The following is a 16,619-nucleotide window of genomic DNA, read 5'->3' on the forward strand; positions in this document are numbered from 1 at the left end:
CTTCCGATAGCTCTTAAAAGAAACCGAGAAGAGGATGCGGGTGGATATTATTGATCCTTTCTAACCACTTCTTGTCTTTCATTCAGTCATGAACACTGCTGGTGTTGCTAATGTTCTTGAGTACTTACCTTTGCCTGTACGCCATTCCCCTGTTAGCGCCCCCTCCCAAGAAGACCCGTCTTGATACGAGCTCGTTGAAGGATGCGATTGAGGGAGCTAGTCTTACGGGCAAGGCTACAGTGAATGGCCGGGTAGCCCTTTCTCGGCTTGACAGTAAAGAAAGAGTCTCTGTGCTTAGATTCCTTGGTTCCTCGGTTGACGAGGACAACAGTTACGTTTCGCTATCTACGATAGCGCTTGCCCTCCGAAATTCATCTTTCCAAGAAATTGAGATACTGTCCACACCTCCCGATTCCAGCGCTTTATTTCCTGTGGTCGGTACAGAAGACCTATATGTTCGGCAAGCCTACAAGGACCTTTACCAAGAAGTTTCCATGAAATTTCAGGAGAGTCCTAGGAATAGGGCTCAGATGCACGTTGTTGTCACTGGAACATCAGGCATCGGAAAATCAGCCTTCCTTGTATACTTCACCATCCGACTTCTTGCTACAGGAAGTGACGACAATCCATCCATTGTGATTTTCCAGGAGAAAAGGGGATCCAAATGCTATGTATATGGAGGGCTATCTACTCTACGCTATGGAGACATCGAGGATTTTCGGCCCTTCCTCAATCTACCCGAAACGTGGTATTTAGTCGACAGCTCTCCAAACCCGCTGCTGGAGAGAGCAAGGACTATTATATCAGCATCGCCAAAGACACTACATTCCGAGATGAACCAATATCAGGAAGTCGACAAACGAGTACCGTGGCATTACTATATGGCCCCATGGATGCTGGAGGAGTTAGAGCGGTGCCGGGCGGTGTTGAGGGCTTCAAAGTAGTTCCCAAGAACCTATGGGGGAACTCTACGGTATGGTAGGCGGCGTGCCAAGATATGTCCTTGAAACCCCAATGAATGTACTGAACCTCGGTCCCGGTGATACTGCCGGTGCCAAGAAGAGTGCGTGTGCACGCGTTTTGCAAGCCATCGATCTCGTCAGAGCTCCGCTGAGGATGATGCAATGTTTTGAGCAAGGGGGAGAGTCGCTAGGATATAGCAGCCGTCTACTTCACCGCTGGCCTACGGAGGATCACAAGGACTTTCGTTTGGAATGGGCGTCAACATATATCGCAGACGAAATCGGCAAATCACTGCAAGATGTTACTTGGCAACAAATCTTGGAAAAACTCATTGGCGTCAACGTCGGAACCGCTAAGGGACCTATGTTCGAGCTATATGTACAACACATCTTTCGAAAGGGAGGCTACGAATTCCAAATCAAGGGTCTTCAAGATGGGTCGGATACCACTTTCAGAATCCTGGCCGATTCAAGCGTAGAGTTGTTCGATGAGATTTCCACAGTGGCCTCCAGGGACATTGTGCATACCAAAGACTTATAACTACGCTTGCATCGATCTACTATTGTCACCAGGACACTTGTTTCAAGTTACGGTATCCAAGAGACACGGCATAAAAGGGCCGCCGTTCTCGAAGCTCCTCGAAAATCTCATGGACAAAGGATAGATTCACTCCTCTGGAGACGCTCATCTAGTTTTTATTGTACCAAGCGAGATTTATGACAACTTCCCAGAGCAGAAGTACTTATCTACGACAGGGACAGTCTATAAGAGAGTCCCAAAGCTGATACGGCCGGTGAAGCAATTCGTGTTGAAGATTGATTTGAAATCAGCATCGACCGGCAAATCACCAGGGATCTGTGGCCCAGCTTATTGAGTGGAGACGCAGCGTCTTCTCCCCATCACTGCAATAGGACATGCATGTCAACATTAAGATTTTGGAAAAAATTACTGCGAACCGTGACATCTGCAAGAAGCCGTCTTTCAGACCAAGATAGTAGTATGTAGCTCCACGATAGTCTAGTGTACACTGTGATCCCACATTGCTTTTTTCTTCGTCTGTTGAGGAAGATGCATTCTGAGATCCCAGAACGCGAGCTCCGGCACAAAAAGCAGAAATTCACCATGTCTGAACAGTCAGCGGGCAAGATGCAGCGAGTCTAACTCGAACAGGGCTTTCCCGAGATCGTACCGTTAATCATAGTCATTATATTTCTAGCCGTATTTGTAGCTTACATGAATATACAACGTTCGAGCTTGCCCTCGCAAGCCCTTCTTATTTGACTGGACCAGGTAGACCAGGATTTGTGCATCTTTTTTTAAAAGTAGAGCATCTCATCTCATCTATGCGATGTTCAATAAAGCCACGGTACAGAGTTCGTAGTCCGTAGTCCGTAGTCCGTACCAGCAAACACAATCAGCTTGTTCTTGTTCTTGCTATTGAATTTTTGTCGATCTGATATTTCCAAACGCTGAGCTTTGTCCTCCGCCGTGGGGCAATCCCAAGTAGCAACCGCATCCTCGGTTCCGGACGCGTCCTCGTCCCCGTAGCCTTCAGAACTGATTTTGCTGCCTTGCTTATTCTGCTCCAGTAGTACTGATCTGGTCGCAGCTGTCGGAGGGCCATGTCTCCAGACAGGAGCTTCTTTCGATCGCTTCTCAAGGCCTGTCGGGCGGTTTGAAGCGACGCATATGCCTTCACTTGGTCTACGGTCCACTGGGAAGCAGTTAGCTGCGACGTGATTGGTTGCGAATTACTACTCTGGAGTGCGTCGGTTTGAGAGGGGGCCTTGGTGTAGCGTCGTAGAGCGCTTGACTGACCAGAGTCTGGCATCTCTCCTTGTCGGCGACTGCCTTACGCAACCTCTTAATCTCCACCTCCTTCAGCTCCACCTGGGCCGCCATTGTCTGGACTTGATTCTGTACTTGATTCTGTACTGCGCGTGTAGTCAAGCCTGATGCCTCGAACTCTGTTGTCCACTTTGACGCATCGGATCGGGAACTCCTATCTCGTTTGCGCTCATCGTACTTGTTCCTCACTATGATGCGGACGGTCTACCGGGTCGACAAATATCATCCTATCAGAAAATAGAGGGTATACCCAGTTAGCAGTATGTTTCAGCACAAGTCACCAAAAAGCCAGATAAGCGAGAGCGATTACATAATACGCACTAGTCGGCGAAGCGCAATCCATTTTCTTTATGTCGAAAAAGGCCTCACAATACAGTTCGCTTGTTCGTCCTGGCAACGTTAGCAATATCCGTGAAGGGTCTGCCGGCAGCCTCGTTTATGTCGAAATAGTCTGGTTCTGCTGTACAGAGGACTTCATAGATCCCTACTACTCCAAGGCGAAGGCCATGAAGAGAGGAAGCCGAGAGCTGAGGCGATAAATGTCGCGCAAAATGAGAGGTTAGGACCATGGGAGCACGCAAGGCAACGAGGACGGTACTTTGAGCCATCTTTGGTTCGTCACCTCTTGAGCGCGGATGGTCGAAGGGTGTTGGCGAGGTTGGCCACAACTTGAAGCTCCCGGCTTGTTAAGTCGTTGTTGCAGAATGCCGTCCTCTTGACCTAGCTTTTAACTGGCAGAGTCGAATAACATGAAGACTCAAGCTTACTATCCAAGGGCCAGGAACCCAAACATGTGTCATCTTCATTTATTGAAATCTGTAAGGAGCTAATTGTTGTAACTGACTGTGCGCTGTAAGCAGTCGAGCAGCCTTTTCTGCTGAGCTGCGCTTTGTTGCACAGGTTTGTTCGACAAACTTTAAGAGGGTTGTTCGCTGTATCCTAGAGCCTATTAAAGAGCGAAGTGCCCACAGTTACAAGCGAGCGACGGTCGTGGACATTAAGTTGCGCGCGGATCCATTTGAGTGAACGGGGTATTGCCACTTCATTGCCCGTTGCACACACATTTGTTTGAAAGAACAACATCCTCTTGTTTTGTTGCTGCTTCATGCTCATGCATATGTCTGCCTTGTTCGGATAACTAATGTAGTGCTGCGACGCTTCTTGTGAATAAGATGCCAGTAGTGAAAAAACATGCAAGACCATTGAGAGTTAGAATATGATTCTGTATCTAGTTACTTACAGCACAAGTTTGTCAAAGCAGAATCGTCATTAAAAACTTACGGTGTTGTAAGAATATAGACTGTTAGGTCGCGCATGCGACAATACAGTTAATGTGATGGAGTACATCACATCCGTGGAGATAACTCTCACCGTTATATGATTTACAGTTTTTGACACACGCTTGAAAATTCTCATACGCCGCGGTAACCGAGGTGACCATAGCGAGAGCTGCCATGATGATAAGAGTGGTGAGGAAGATGGGTCGTATAGTGAAGATGTTGAGCGGGATAGGCCGACTAGAGGAGGATTGCGATGAGGAAAGTGATGAAGGAAAACGTAAAAACACAAGGTTTATATAGCGTAGCGACTGGTTATCAGAAGAAAATCAGGGACGCTGGAAAGATCAAGAACTTGCTGAGAAAAGGAAGGACGCCGAAAAAATCTAGGGCATGCTGAGAAAGGAGGGACGCTGAAAGATCTAGAGGACGGTGGTAAAAGGGTATGCTCAGAAAATGAGATACGCAGAAATGGCGTAAATAGTTGAAGAGGACAGTAGAAGCTATCCCTGATTATTCGACTCCACTGGTGTGTGGCAGCCAAGAGTTCATAGCGACGTTGCATTTTGATCCTTCGATGTCGACTCTTTCTATAGTCCTCGTAAATTCTAGCCTTTTAAACGTTGGATCATCCTCCGTCCTGTATGGTAAGAGTTGGTGTTATTGGAGCAATTCGTCGCACAGGTTGAAATATGGCAACGTGGTCCGTGGCCGAGCCAAGATCAATCTCTTGGCCGCAAGAGAGCCAGCTTAATCCAGGGGGCGCGGAAAAATGCGCGTGCAGCTGTAGATATGTCCATAGTTGAACGTTGTTGCCTCCTCGGTGACGTTATTATGACCAGGAACCGCTTTGGTCTTTCGCTCTCTTGCTCTATCTCTCTCTCTCTCTCGCCCTCTCTTTTGCTTCTTCATTCTTTGTCTCGCTGCTCTCTCTTTCGCGCAACGTATTCTTCTCAGATCAACTACAGACCAGAATACTAGCAGCAAGGTAAAGCGCTTGGTGCGTCGTCCTTTGTGCCAGTTGAGAGAAAGTGTGGGTGTGGACTCTTCATATTTGGATAGTCCTCCCGTATTACGGGGAGACATTCGCTATGGATTAAAAAGCTCTCGTTGTGGACTCGGGTGGGGATCAAACATCCTCATCAGCCAACCGCAGGACCGTTATGCAAGGACTTGTGGGTGGTGTGAGAGCGCAATGGTTGGACAACACACGTCGGTGGCGTCCTTTAGCAAAGGGGGCAACCGATGGCGCTTTAAGAGTGCTTCTCCCATTCACTGCCTGCCTGCTGCTTAACACTTACTGTTTAATTAGCATAGTAATCTAACGTAAGCAATTTGAGTTTTTACCAAGGCATTGCGATCAGTCTCCAGTCCTGACTTCAAGAAGGGCCCCGTGTTTCTATTTTCCTCTCAAGGTTCGGATGTCCCAGCTGCCAGTATGACTGTTTGTGAAAGGGGTGGTACATGGCGATGCAGGTTCAAGCGTAGCGATGATAACACGTAATGTAACGCAAAGTCGCAATCCACCTTGCCCTCTCAACTGAATCAACTTGAGCTGCATGGAGACGTATTTTATGCTCTCTTTCAGGTGCACAGATTGACCACGATCGCCAACGCTAACATTCAGCACAAGAGGGAAACACCAGTTGAACTTCGGCAGTTTCCTATGCTCGGAACTCCCGACCGATATCTCGCAATGGTGGGCCGGACTCTTATCAAAGATTCAACTACTAACAAGTGAAAAATAAAAGCACCATCCATTTCTCCTGTTATCATTAATTGCTATTCAGAATTGACTGTATTGACGTGCGGAGTAAACTCCGCAGGAACAGATGGGCGTCTTGAGGCACAGCCCGTTTGATTTTTAAGCAAAGCGCGCACCGACACGTCGCACTGGCCATGTTAAAAATTAATTTAATATTTCGACAGGGCACCTACTTTTTTGGACGAAGTACGACATGAACGACTCATGCAGCGAGGAAAGCCTCGCTCCACTGGAAAACTGCCCAAGACCAATCGCAATCATGACCTTGTTGGCTTCTTTCCTTCTGTAGCCAATCGAACCTCCAACCAACTTTAGCAGGCGATTGATTATGCTTTTGTACTCGGCGTCCCTGGCCCTTCGGGCGTCCCACTTGTGCCCTTTGAAGTGCATGTTATTGCTAGCCTCCTTAACAGTCCAGTCAGTCCAATTGAACTGGTGCATTATGTTATAAGCCGAGCCTATGATAATCAACGAACACATCCATATCGTCCAGAGCGACCTGAAGGCGAGTCTTTGACAGAACATTGTAATTGGTTTCTTGTATGTCAGCGGCGGCAGACATGAACTCGTTTACAGCGCCTTGGGAGATATTCTTGAGAATAGACCTCATCTGCGTAGGGGCTTGAAGGTGGGTGGCGAGAATCCTTCGATGGGAACCTCCTTCTCGACGGTGCGGTCGTGGAGAATGAGTTCGACTACCTGCATCTCCTGGTGCATCTCTTGGTGCATCTCTTGGTGCATCTCTTTGGTCATTAACTACTGACACCGTTTCTTCGTAATCCAGGTCAGATTCGTCGTCGTCGTCGCCCACATATCGTTATCGAGTTGTACTTAACCACGAAATCGTTCTCTTTCAGTTGTTGGAAAGCTCCTTCGTATTGCTCGCAACCTGTTATCCCGTGGGCGACCTCGACCATCGCTGGCAAAAGCCCTTTGCTACTGATCATGCTGAGATAGTTCAGGATAGAGAAGTCCTTCTGATCGGCGATGGTTTCTTCATATCGTCCCCTGAGCTCTTGTTGAAGACAATTGAATTGGGTCCGCCTTTGTCTCAACTCCCAAACCTAGTAATTGAGTGTTCTGGTACTCAGAGAGGATGGGCTCGAGACGCGTGTATGTGGGAACAAAAGTGTTGAGATTTTTTTTTTAGTTTACAGCGCCAGTTTCAATTGGATTGAATACAAAATGGGACTGTTAAGGAGGCTCGACTGTACGTAAACTTTCTGAATACCCCCTCCCTTCCCCGGAGCATTTTTGTGTTTCTATTCCATGCGTTCCTCCTGTCCAATTGAACGTCTCGCTGCTACTGCTGCTTCTTTTCTTTTTATATCTGCAGCAGTGTGTATGCAGATGTAGCTTGTATATTGACATGATAGACATGCTGCCGTGAGCCCCTTCTTTTTTTCTTTTTTTTTTTGCTCTTAGAGAAGTACAGTAGAAATCACACGGGTACCCATCATAGTCAGCCCGCATCACATCATGCCATAGAGGGGGGGAGGGGGGGATGTAATGAGCAAGGGTGCCAATTACCCCAACCATTCAATGGATCGGTTTCTGGCGACGCGTAAAAATAAAATATAAAATTCGGTCATCGTTTTTTTACGTGCCAAGTACGTGTCAAGTACGTGCCAAATGGGTCATAACTAAGGGGCCCTTCACGCGAATCTGCTTTGCCCGTTTTTCAGCCCGGGGTCGATTGCATCCTGTGACCAATTGACTGGTTCGCCACAATGGAGTCGCTCTTGTTTGCTGACAAAACTGAACGATGAAGTTTATTGTTCCTTGTGAAGAGGACTCAACACAAGTGGTGGTGGGAGGGATCTTTTGATCCGAGTGAATGTGCCTCCTGGTCCTCCCCTGTCCACTGGTGGGTTTGGTTTTATACAAAAAATATATATACAATTACAACACCTCGCCGACGACCTCCTGCAACGCCGCAGCTGTCTTTCCTTTGCCACTCTGCTCAGCCGCAGTCGCCTCTGACAACCATGTGTTCTTGTCGATTGAATGGAGTGCAGTGACGCCGTGCTGCGAATGGTCGTGGTTCTCGGTGCAGGCCGGGCCAGCAGGGTTCTTGAAAACTGTGACGCCCCTGACAAGAAGGTCCTTCAGCTTGCCCTGATCCGCGCCCCAGTGCTCCTCAACCTCGGCCGCCTTCACCCAGAGCTGATATGAGCCTGGGTTTGACTGGCGGGCATCCGCAAAAAGACGACGACGCTTGCCTGCGTCAGATTCCTCGAGTGCCTGCTTGTAGAACTCCTGGGCAGAGAGAGGACCGTTGAGGGGGGTGCCGGCAAAAGACATGGTGAATGAGCTGAGGTGGAAGGAATGAGAATGCGTGGGATAATAAAAAAGGTGGAGAGATGAATGAGAAAGATGAACTGGTCCAGAGGCTCTTTATATACATATATAATCTATCTGTTCCTACCCTTTGGTTCGGCAGTTTTCTATTCTGTGTGCCATGCTTCGTGTGCGCATGATCATGTTACAGCTGATACGCGGGTCTTTTTTTCCCTCCTCAAACGATGTCATTTACTCATCCGCCCACCAAAAGGCGTACTGTACTCGGCACGCGCGCACACGCACACACACACACACAGATGACGAGGAGTAACTCTTCTGCTTGAACACGGATGCCTGCCAAAAATGGGTGGATACAAATACCAGTACAGTGCGGGACATCTAGTCCCGACAGTAAATTTTTGTGAGAGGAGGAATTCCTATTAGCTTTGAGGGACGAACAATAGCTGCAAAATTATTTAATAGAAATGTTTGCCAACCCTTCCTCCTCCTTTCTATTTTTTCCTTTTATCGATCCGGCCCTGGTTGATGAGAAATAGGGCGCTGAAGTTCTATATGCTGGGGCCAAAACGGGACAAATCCCAGTGCTCTGATTGGTCAACTTTAATTCTTTTGTTTATCAAGGCCCCACAACACCCGCCAGTTCTCAGCAATGCGCCTGTGAGACCTATACTTCCTCACATTCTAAGCCTTCAGGTTCTGCGTTTTGAGCAGAGATCTATGCTGGTTGATTTTTTTTGTTAGACCTTGTCAATTATGAATATTTTGTTAAGCAAAGCTCCTGTAGTTGATAAGTTCTAACCAAAAAAATCAACCAGCACAGATCTCTGGTTTTGAGGCGGGTTCAAACATACGCGTTTATTCGCTGCAACCAGTCGCATATGTGTTTTTTGCTTGGTGACACGTCCCAGGGTAAGGAAGAAGAGAGGGGATGAGTGAGATGATCCCTCCAATGTTAATAGGGACTGCTATGAAGTCAAAACGGGACAAAATTCACGTAAGTCGCGACTAGATGTCCTGCACTTACAGTCCCCCAATCAGATTGCTCCAAACATGCCAAAAAATATATGGGCCGTCGCTAGTAGTGAAATTTTTGCACAACTAGCGACGGGGGACTGTATGCTCAGAGGAGCGAGACCTTGCATGTCAAAAGGCCTGAGAGCCGGTGTGGTTCAGACATCCTGCTGTGTGCAACAAGCATTGGTTGCAGTCAATTGCACAAGGTTGCTTCTGCTACTTTCAGCTCGTCTAAGGACTCTCTCTCGCCTTTGTCTCTCGCTTTCAGAGTCCAGAGTAGCTGCTATGTAGGCGGCTTCCCTTACAAGGTCTTCTGCTTCTCCAGTACTGACTACACCTTGCGTCGTCCTGAAGTCGTGCCCTCTCGGTTCAGAACGTCCTACTGAAAACGACCATCTCGTCGATAATGAACATAGCCAGGAACCTAGAGGCATCGAGGCAGAATACATTCATACCCACCGAGCATGCATGGGCAAGGAGACTTGGTCAGAGCTTCTTTTTTCTCTTTGAGACTACAGAGAGCGACCTTGGATTGCAGGTGTCTTCTCTGTGGATTCCTCGTTCCTTGTCCTTATAAACTCCTCTGTTTAAGTCGCGTACACCCACCAAGACTGAAAGAGCTATATCAAAGAAGCTAGATGTCAGCGTCAGCTATCAAAAAGTCTGACAAAATTAGATAAGGAGAGAGATTCCTTAACGGCAACGCTTTTCTTTTGTGCCCAAAAGAACCTCATGAATCCCAAGCTGTCAACGCTTTTTGGATGTACATCATCATCTGACAAGCTGACTTCTGAAAACCTTTGAGTTTTATTTGACTAGCCAAAACGCTGAATAGCAGCAGCACCCGCAGGCATAGCTGATGACTTCCACTATCCCTTGCAGTAACTTTGGACATTTTTAGAGAGGAGATGGTTCTCCTGCCAAAAGATCAAGTAGCATTTTCAATTTGATGATCTCCTTCTTGAGCTCACGCTGGTCGCTGGTTCGCTTTGACCATGCAAAGTCGATAAAACGGACCTGAATTCCGTTACCGTCGTGGTGAACAAGGATGTTTTCCGGTCGAATATCGTTATGCAAGACGCCGTGCATGTGGATGAGTGACAGCTTGTCAACGATCTTCCGGCGCTCCTCCTGGCTTAGCTTGTCTACCTCCAATGGGGAGCCAGCGACCTCCGTAACAATGCTGAATATACCACCGTAGTATCCGCCGGTCTTGAACCGAGGAATAGAGTCTCCTTGAAGACCCTCCAGGGCTTTGTATGCAGCCATCTCCGTGAGCATCTCCTCCTCGTACTCCGGGTGCTGATACAGGTCGCATATCTTTATCGCTACTGACTCTCCTCGCCAGTCCGTACGAAACACACGCCCAGAGCGACCTTCCCCAAGAAGATCTTGAAGTTTGAATTCGTGCAGATCCACGTCTTCAATTGCCAAAGAAGAGGCTCCTCGGTTTTGAGACCCGCTATCTTCGAGATTCACTCGCTTCTTAGAAGACCCGCCATCGTCACGTTCCGGCTTGTGCTTTGAACGTTTGCCGTCCCCAGGATCGTAATCGCTATCTTCGTGGTCATTGTCGTTACTGGAGAGGCTGTCGGGTGGAGGAGGCGGTGAAGGAGAGGACGGAGCAGCTTGGCTATGAGGAGTGGTGCGGGCAAGCTCCATGACGCATGCATAGCACTTTAACAAAGTTGGATCGTGGTCGTTGTAATGGATCGCTGGCGAAACTTGCAATCTCCTTGCGTCTCTCTTTAAAAACCAGGTCTGCTCATATGTCGTTAGTACCCCATATCGAAGGTTGTTGGATGAAAGGTACCCGAAAATCTGCTGAACTGGAAGATGCACGGAATTGGTCGGCGACCTATGTTGTGCGAGGACGCTGACATCGTCGTTGTATTTCCTGACGAGGTTGGCTGAGGATAACACCCACTTGGTCTTGACCTCAATGGCCATTAGCAACTGCCCTGTGTCCTGGTAAAAGATGCGATCTGGCTGCGCAATCATCTTGATTGCTGCTGCAGCACCAATACCCTCACCGGGTGTAAGCCAGCTTAGTAAACGATACACATTCGAATCGAGGGCGGAGCAGAGTGTTCCTTCATCCGAGACCCGACAGCGTTCAGCAAATTGAAAACGGCGTTCTTCGAATGTCCGATTGCTGGAGGGTGTATAAGATGCCATTTCTCCCAGAAAACCACCCCACTCGACAACCTCCGTAGGTGTTCGTCTGAATGGAGATACCGTAGTAGCTTTGGAAGGAACCTTGTCGGAGGAAAGGGCATATGTAACATTTGGTAGAACTCGGCTCAAAATATCCAGCTCGCTGATGCCTGTAGAAATATAGAGAGACAACGATAACGAGCAAGTCAAATAGGAGCACAGCAGCATAGCCGGAAAGTCCAGGCACCGATGCAAATTGAATGGAGTACAATACCTAGCGGCGGGCGTTGCACAATGATGTGGATTGTGTTCTTGGCTGGCGTCTTTGGGAAGACTTTAGAGACATCATCTGTTGGAATGAGCTTCGTCTTGGAATTGATCTCGTTCAGGAAGACCGCATTGTCGATGTTGGTAGCGACGACAGGAACCGAGACGCGCCAGAGCGTAAGCTTGTCAGTGTCGACATCAGCAAAAGCGACAGTTTTCTTGGCCTTGATGAGCTCCTTGAGGCGATCCACAGTTTCTTTTTTCGAGGGGATCTTGACGGAAAATGCATTCGACGTGGGTTCTCCATCGGTGAGACAGAAGATAGTGAGGTCGGACATGGTCGAAGCTAAGGGTGATGGAGTGATCAGGACAGAAGAAGAGTGAAGAGAGCACATTGGCAGAAAAGAGGACGAGGAGAGACGAGGTCTGCCAAAGTGATGTGTGCGTGTGCGTTGCCACTGTTTTCAGTGCGTGTGACTTTTACCACCATCAGAACAAGAGCAGTTAGTAGTGATGGTGGCGGTAAGGATGGAAGGGAGCCAGAAAGATGAAGGTGGATGGCGAAGGTGAAGAGTGGGCGGAGGCAGAACGAGACACATTACATTACAGAAATATCAGCGGATTGATTTTTTGGTGGTGCCTTATCAACTACAGGGGGTTTGCTTAACAAAGTATTCATAATTGACAAGGCTTCATCAAAAAAAAAAAAATCAACCCGCTGATACTTCTGATTACAACTGCTTGCCGGAACAAAAGTGCGCTATGGCAGAGGAACAAAAGCGCGCTATGACAAGGTGCGCATACAAGTGGAGCGAGTGCGCATGCAAGTGGAGTGAGTGCGAATATGAGTATTTGTAGTTCAGAGCGAAAACTACACCTAAAAAGTCCTGCTCATGAACAACCGCATCTGCAAAACGCCCAATTGTCGCCTGCCAGCACTCACCTGGTGTGGCGATCACGGTCTTGTGTATCCAATGTTCTGCTGCATCCTGCGCTCCCTATCGTCCTCTCCTCTATAACAAGCAAAGAAGGAGGATAACAAAGACAAAAGGGCGCGGCCAGTCTGCTGTACTAAACAAATACATCTCTACCACAAACTTCAAATTGATGGCCTGCATGATGCCTTCCAGTACCCAACTGGAACTGTGATTCCGACCCTGTGTCTCCACTGTCCTCGTCCATCCTACCATCCTTCGTGCCCTGGCACCTAGGACGAGCAAAGGAGGTAAAAAATGGCTCGGTAAGTCTACTGGGACCTTCAATCTCTTTCAGTTATTGCTTCTCAAACTGATGACCCCACACCACACTTGCCAGCACTCACCTGAAGGGCTGACCATGCCCTTCCTTGCCTTGGCTCCTGCTCCGTCCTACCCTTTATGCATTTAACCATCTGTAATGGCCGAGAAAAGGAAGTAAAAAGATGTGGTTAGACTACTGTAGCCAGACTCTATGAGATATAACGCCTGAACTTGGTTGGGGTCGTCCTTGATAGAATCGAATGAAAGGTACTTTCTGGACTCCATGTGTGAGTCTGAAATCATCCCTATGATCTTGCTATTGAGCCCGCTGACATCGCCGTTCTTAGAGGAGAGGATCGCTCGACCCATGAAGTGCTTTCTATTGCCCACATTAATCCGAATGTATGAATAGACAAAGTCGATTAAATCTGAGATCGTTGCAGAGTTGGGAATCGCGACCTCCAGTGGAAGTTGAATGGTGGTATTCCCGTCGTACCTTGGCGTTGTGGGAGCCAAGCTTTCTTCTATACGTAGTAGCCACTGAGCAAAGTCGGTTTGCTGTTGGATGTCGCGGTCTAAAGAGTCTTTGAATAGACGCATGTTCGTTGTGAGTTTCAACACACGAACATGCTTCCAGAGCGATGACCTCTTGAAGCAAGATTGCACAGTCTCTGCTCGACTTCCACGTTTGATAACGGGAGATATTTGTCTGAAGTCGCCGCCGAAGACAATCAGTTTCCCTCCAAATGGAACGTGGTGCAGTTCTGGCTGCAATGTCTTCCTCAGGTCCCGAAATACTCGGTCAGCTGTCTCGAATATGTGCTTGCGCATCATTGGGGCCTCGTCCCAGACGATGATCTTCGATTGAATGGTCAACTTGGCGAGTATTCCCTGTACTTTGATGTCGCAGGTGGATACTTCGTGGATCGGAATGGGAACCTTGAATCTCGAATGGGCAGTTCGACCTCCTTCAAGAAGTAGGGCAGCGTTCCCAGTTGAAGCGACAGCAAATGCGATATGGCCTTGTCTCCGAATCATACAAAGAGGCAGAGGGTAGAGGTGTGTCTTCCCAGTCCCAGCAGGGCCGTCAATAAAGATTACTTGCGACTCTCGGCGATCGTACGCATCTTTAATGATGTCGAAGCAGCTTCTCTGGCCAGGGTTGAGCCCATTGACAGTCCCCTGAAAGACACTCTCGGTGGAGACCGGATATGATGTTTCCTCCTGTATAAGCCGGCTCGCTAGATCCACGCTATAGCCCTGCCCTGCTACTGGCTCCTGCATATTAGGGAAATCCTTGAAGCATTTGCCGTGTTGGAGAAGAATCCCTTCGAGGAGGATCAGTGCAGCGTTGGATCGGTGCATAGCATTCGATTCCCTGAGCTCCTGAGTCTGTAGCCACAGTCGCGAGGTTCAAGATCCTCTGATCGTGGAAGCTCGTACTTCTCCCAGAGGTTCCCAGGGCATGCTAGTGCGCAGAAGAGAAGAATGATAGCGAATAGGGACCGAAGTTGACTTCCGAACTGAATGATAGAGGCTTCACCGGGGCAATTGTCCCACTCGGTGTCATCCTTGAGAAGTCCACGTGCAAGGCAGGCCGCTTTGAATGACGGTTGGAGTTCACAGTCGACTGTCCGCAAGTCTTCATATGACGTCGGATTCTTGACTGGAATCAAAAGCATTCGCAGATAGTACGCCAGCGGAGGGTTGAGCCAAAAATATGCGGCCAACTGCATCTCCTTGCTTCTTGGTTGTCCAGATCTTCGTGTCTGTGTGGTAAACATGATTCTGCGGGAAGTCGATGCATGATGTCGGGATTGCAGGTGAGTGTGGCAGTTGAACTCGAAAAACTTGGTCAGAGTGGTTCCCTGTAGACTATCCCAGCGCGTCTCAGAACATCCTCCAGTGTGTCGTTCCCGTCGAATAGGACCAAGTGCTGCCCCTCGAGGTGTAAGACCAACCGAGTTACAGTGGGCTTTTCGTCGTGCAGATCGAACTCTAGTACCCGCCAAATGCCTTCCGATGCAGAAACATAACGTGCATCGAGATATTGCTGAATTTCATCTACCACTTCCGTTCCAGGAGCCGGTTCTGAGGTGTTAGAGTTGGTCTCAGGAGAAGCGCTTGACTGGACTTGAACTGTTGCACGGTTGTGACCCTTGTAAACGGTTGAGCAGATGTCCATATTTATATGGGCGTCGTACTTTACGGCCAAGTACAGGTTATGGGGCACAATCCACCTGTTGTTGACTGTATCGTCGTTCTTGCTTAGAATGCTTCTCCCGTCGTCACGGCGATGGTTGATGGGGTATCCGTTGTTTCCGTCCAAGGTAACATTGCGGAAGGCCTTTGGGTAATCTACTCAACGGCGAAGTTGCATGCGGGTGTGTTAGCGACTGTACCAATATGGGAGATTAGACCAAAGAAAGTGTGAGCGCGCTCTTTTTTTTTTACTTTTGCTTTACTTTTCACCCACCACACACAGCGACTTCGAGTTGAGTACTCCACATAGGCCATGAACCATGCTCTTGGTTATGGTTTTTGTAAGCAGCAGGATGTGTCCCCTTGTCAGGTATCTCTGCGGAAATGAAGCGGTCGTAGGCATCCATTGTGCGAGGTCGGTCTTGAGGGTCCATGATGGGCAATAGGTGAGCATGAGGAAGGCCGCGCTTCTGGAATTCTATCACGTAAATGAATGCTTTGATCTTTCCAAAGATTCCATTTTTATCTGTGAGGTCCTTTAGAAGGTTTCGAAGCTAGAGTCGGAATACTCGAGCGACCAAGTCTGGTCGGTCGGATGCATTCTGGTTGCTGAAGAGCTCTCTGGTGATCTCTGGCCAGGCCGGGCTGCGTGTGAAAGTAATAAAGTAGTCCGGAGAAGACGTCGCTCGCATAATGGCCATGGCATCCTGATACAATTGATGCATATGCCGCAAACCGCCTGTGAAGCTCGAAGGAAGCGTAATACGATTACCAACAGTAAAAGGGGTGCCATCTCCGGACATAAACGCGTCCTTTAAGCTGCAGAGGATTTGAAAAAATAGGAAAAAGATGAGTTGATGGCCCAAAGACCGCTGGCATATCAATCTGCTAAATAACATAGCGACTTACCGCTGTATAACTTGGCCCTTATCGTGTCCTGGTTGAATCGTAAAAAGTTTAGACGACTCAACTCCATTATGGAATATATGTCGGCGACAAACTGTTGGAAAATTCGTCAAACGTGAAAGGCATGCTTGCCGTCGTTGTCGCGAAGAAATGACGGCGGGCGAAGTAGTCCCTTGCCGTCACTTTCCTGTCAGACCCATGTCGAAATATGCCGAGACCGTAGCCATCATCTCCAGCATGGAATAGCAGTGGGTATGCCAGCAGCCAGTACGAAGGATGTAGTGTGGACAACTTCTGAAGACAATCGCTTCCTTTCGCTTCCACCACTATTTCGCGGTCCGTGAGGCGCTCCATTTCATCTTCTGGAAGAATTGCAGGGATATCATTGACGTGATTAGAAGGTAGATTATAGCGCCGCTTATCGTGAGCCCTGGTGCTGATGATCCTCAGGGTTACGTTGCTCCTTGGCGTCATCGCCGTCCCCAGGGCCCGTGTCGTGCCTGAGTGTCTTGGCCGATCTCTTGCTGTAAGGAGGGCCGTTGCGAGTGTGAATCTGGCTGCAATGAATGCACTTTGCCATGTTGGAAAATCAGGAGGAATCAATGGAAGAAGGACTATGGGTACTAATGGCAGGAAAGGATAAAGGATATAGGTAGGTTGCGATAGCAACATCGGCGG

General features: G+C 48.4%; 9 protein-coding genes across 9 annotated transcripts; 2 read left to right on the forward strand and 7 right to left on the reverse strand.

Annotated features, from left to right (window-relative positions):
* Positions 1-10: 10 nt before the first annotated feature.
* Positions 11-2,288, forward strand: BC939DRAFT_465612 (uncharacterized protein). Its single transcript, XM_051557532.1, is given in 5 exon segments — positions 11-913; positions 945-1,464; positions 1,496-1,555; positions 1,628-2,219; positions 2,230-2,288. 4 exon segments carry the CDS (start codon positions 495-497, stop codon positions 1,835-1,837), a joined length of 1,209 nt encoding a protein of 402 aa, XP_051407590.1. The 5' UTR covers positions 11-494; the 3' UTR covers positions 1,838-2,219; positions 2,230-2,288.
* BC939DRAFT_532697 (uncharacterized protein) lies at positions 2,250-3,419 on the reverse strand (the record flags this gene model as incomplete). The annotated part of the gene is made up of 3 exons (XM_051561668.1): positions 2,250-2,626; positions 2,820-3,015; positions 3,186-3,419. The coding sequence occupies 3 exons, from the start codon at positions 3,417-3,419 to the stop codon at positions 2,316-2,318; spliced, it is 741 nt and encodes a 246-aa protein (XP_051407591.1). The 3' UTR covers positions 2,250-2,315.
* A 2,204-nt stretch (positions 3,420-5,623) lies between these two features.
* On the reverse strand, positions 5,624-6,294 carry BC939DRAFT_496582 (uncharacterized protein; the record flags this gene model as incomplete). The annotated part of the gene is made up of 2 exons (XM_051559686.1): positions 5,624-5,818; positions 6,027-6,294. 2 exons carry the CDS (start codon positions 6,292-6,294, stop codon positions 5,712-5,714), a joined length of 375 nt encoding a protein of 124 aa, XP_051407592.1. The 3' UTR covers positions 5,624-5,711.
* Positions 6,295-7,455: 1,161 nt separating this feature from the next.
* Positions 7,456-8,218, reverse strand: BC939DRAFT_465617 (uncharacterized protein). The gene has a single exon (XM_051557533.1). It carries the CDS (start codon positions 8,155-8,157, stop codon positions 7,756-7,758), a length of 402 nt encoding a protein of 133 aa, XP_051407593.1. The 5' UTR covers positions 8,158-8,218; the 3' UTR covers positions 7,456-7,755.
* A 1,747-nt stretch (positions 8,219-9,965) lies between these two features.
* On the reverse strand, positions 9,966-10,642 carry BC939DRAFT_465618 (uncharacterized protein). The gene has a single exon (XM_051557534.1). The coding sequence runs from the start codon at positions 10,450-10,452 to the stop codon at positions 10,069-10,071; it is 384 nt and encodes a 127-aa protein (XP_051407594.1). The 5' UTR covers positions 10,453-10,642; the 3' UTR covers positions 9,966-10,068.
* On the reverse strand, positions 10,641-11,278 carry BC939DRAFT_465619 (uncharacterized protein; the record flags this gene model as incomplete). Its single annotated transcript, XM_051557535.1, is given in 2 exon segments — positions 10,641-10,769; positions 10,787-11,278. A coding segment is annotated over 1 exon segment (253 nt), but the record flags the coding sequence as incomplete, so codon positions are not given.
* BC939DRAFT_465621 (uncharacterized protein) lies at positions 11,279-11,933 on the reverse strand (the record flags this gene model as incomplete). The annotated part of the gene is made up of 1 exon (XM_051557536.1): positions 11,279-11,933. One exon carries the CDS (start codon positions 11,931-11,933, stop codon positions 11,535-11,537), a length of 399 nt encoding a protein of 132 aa, XP_051407596.1. The 3' UTR covers positions 11,279-11,534.
* Positions 11,934-12,170: 237 nt separating this feature from the next.
* On the forward strand, positions 12,171-13,076 carry BC939DRAFT_465623 (uncharacterized protein). Its single transcript, XM_051557537.1, has 3 exons — positions 12,171-12,379; positions 12,539-12,802; positions 12,907-13,076. Exons 1-2 carry the CDS (start codon positions 12,358-12,360, stop codon positions 12,742-12,744), a joined length of 228 nt encoding a protein of 75 aa, XP_051407597.1. The 5' UTR covers positions 12,171-12,357; the 3' UTR covers positions 12,745-12,802; positions 12,907-13,076.
* A 1,974-nt stretch (positions 13,077-15,050) lies between these two features.
* BC939DRAFT_465629 (uncharacterized protein) lies at positions 15,051-15,619 on the reverse strand (the record flags this gene model as incomplete). The annotated part of the gene is made up of 2 exons (XM_051557538.1): positions 15,310-15,619; positions 15,051-15,191 (listed from the first exon to the last, which is right to left on the reverse strand). Coding segments are annotated over exons 1-2 (203 nt in total), but the record flags the coding sequence as incomplete, so codon positions are not given.
* Between the last annotated feature and the right edge of the window lie 1,000 nt (positions 15,620-16,619).

This window comes from Gamsiella multidivaricata (genome assembly GCF_025024155.1).
Source record: "Gamsiella multidivaricata strain RSA 2152 chromosome Unknown BC939scaffold_91, whole genome shotgun sequence".
In the NCBI taxonomy this organism is placed as follows: domain Eukaryota; kingdom Fungi; phylum Mortierellomycota; class Mortierellomycetes; order Mortierellales; family Mortierellaceae; genus Gamsiella; species Gamsiella multidivaricata.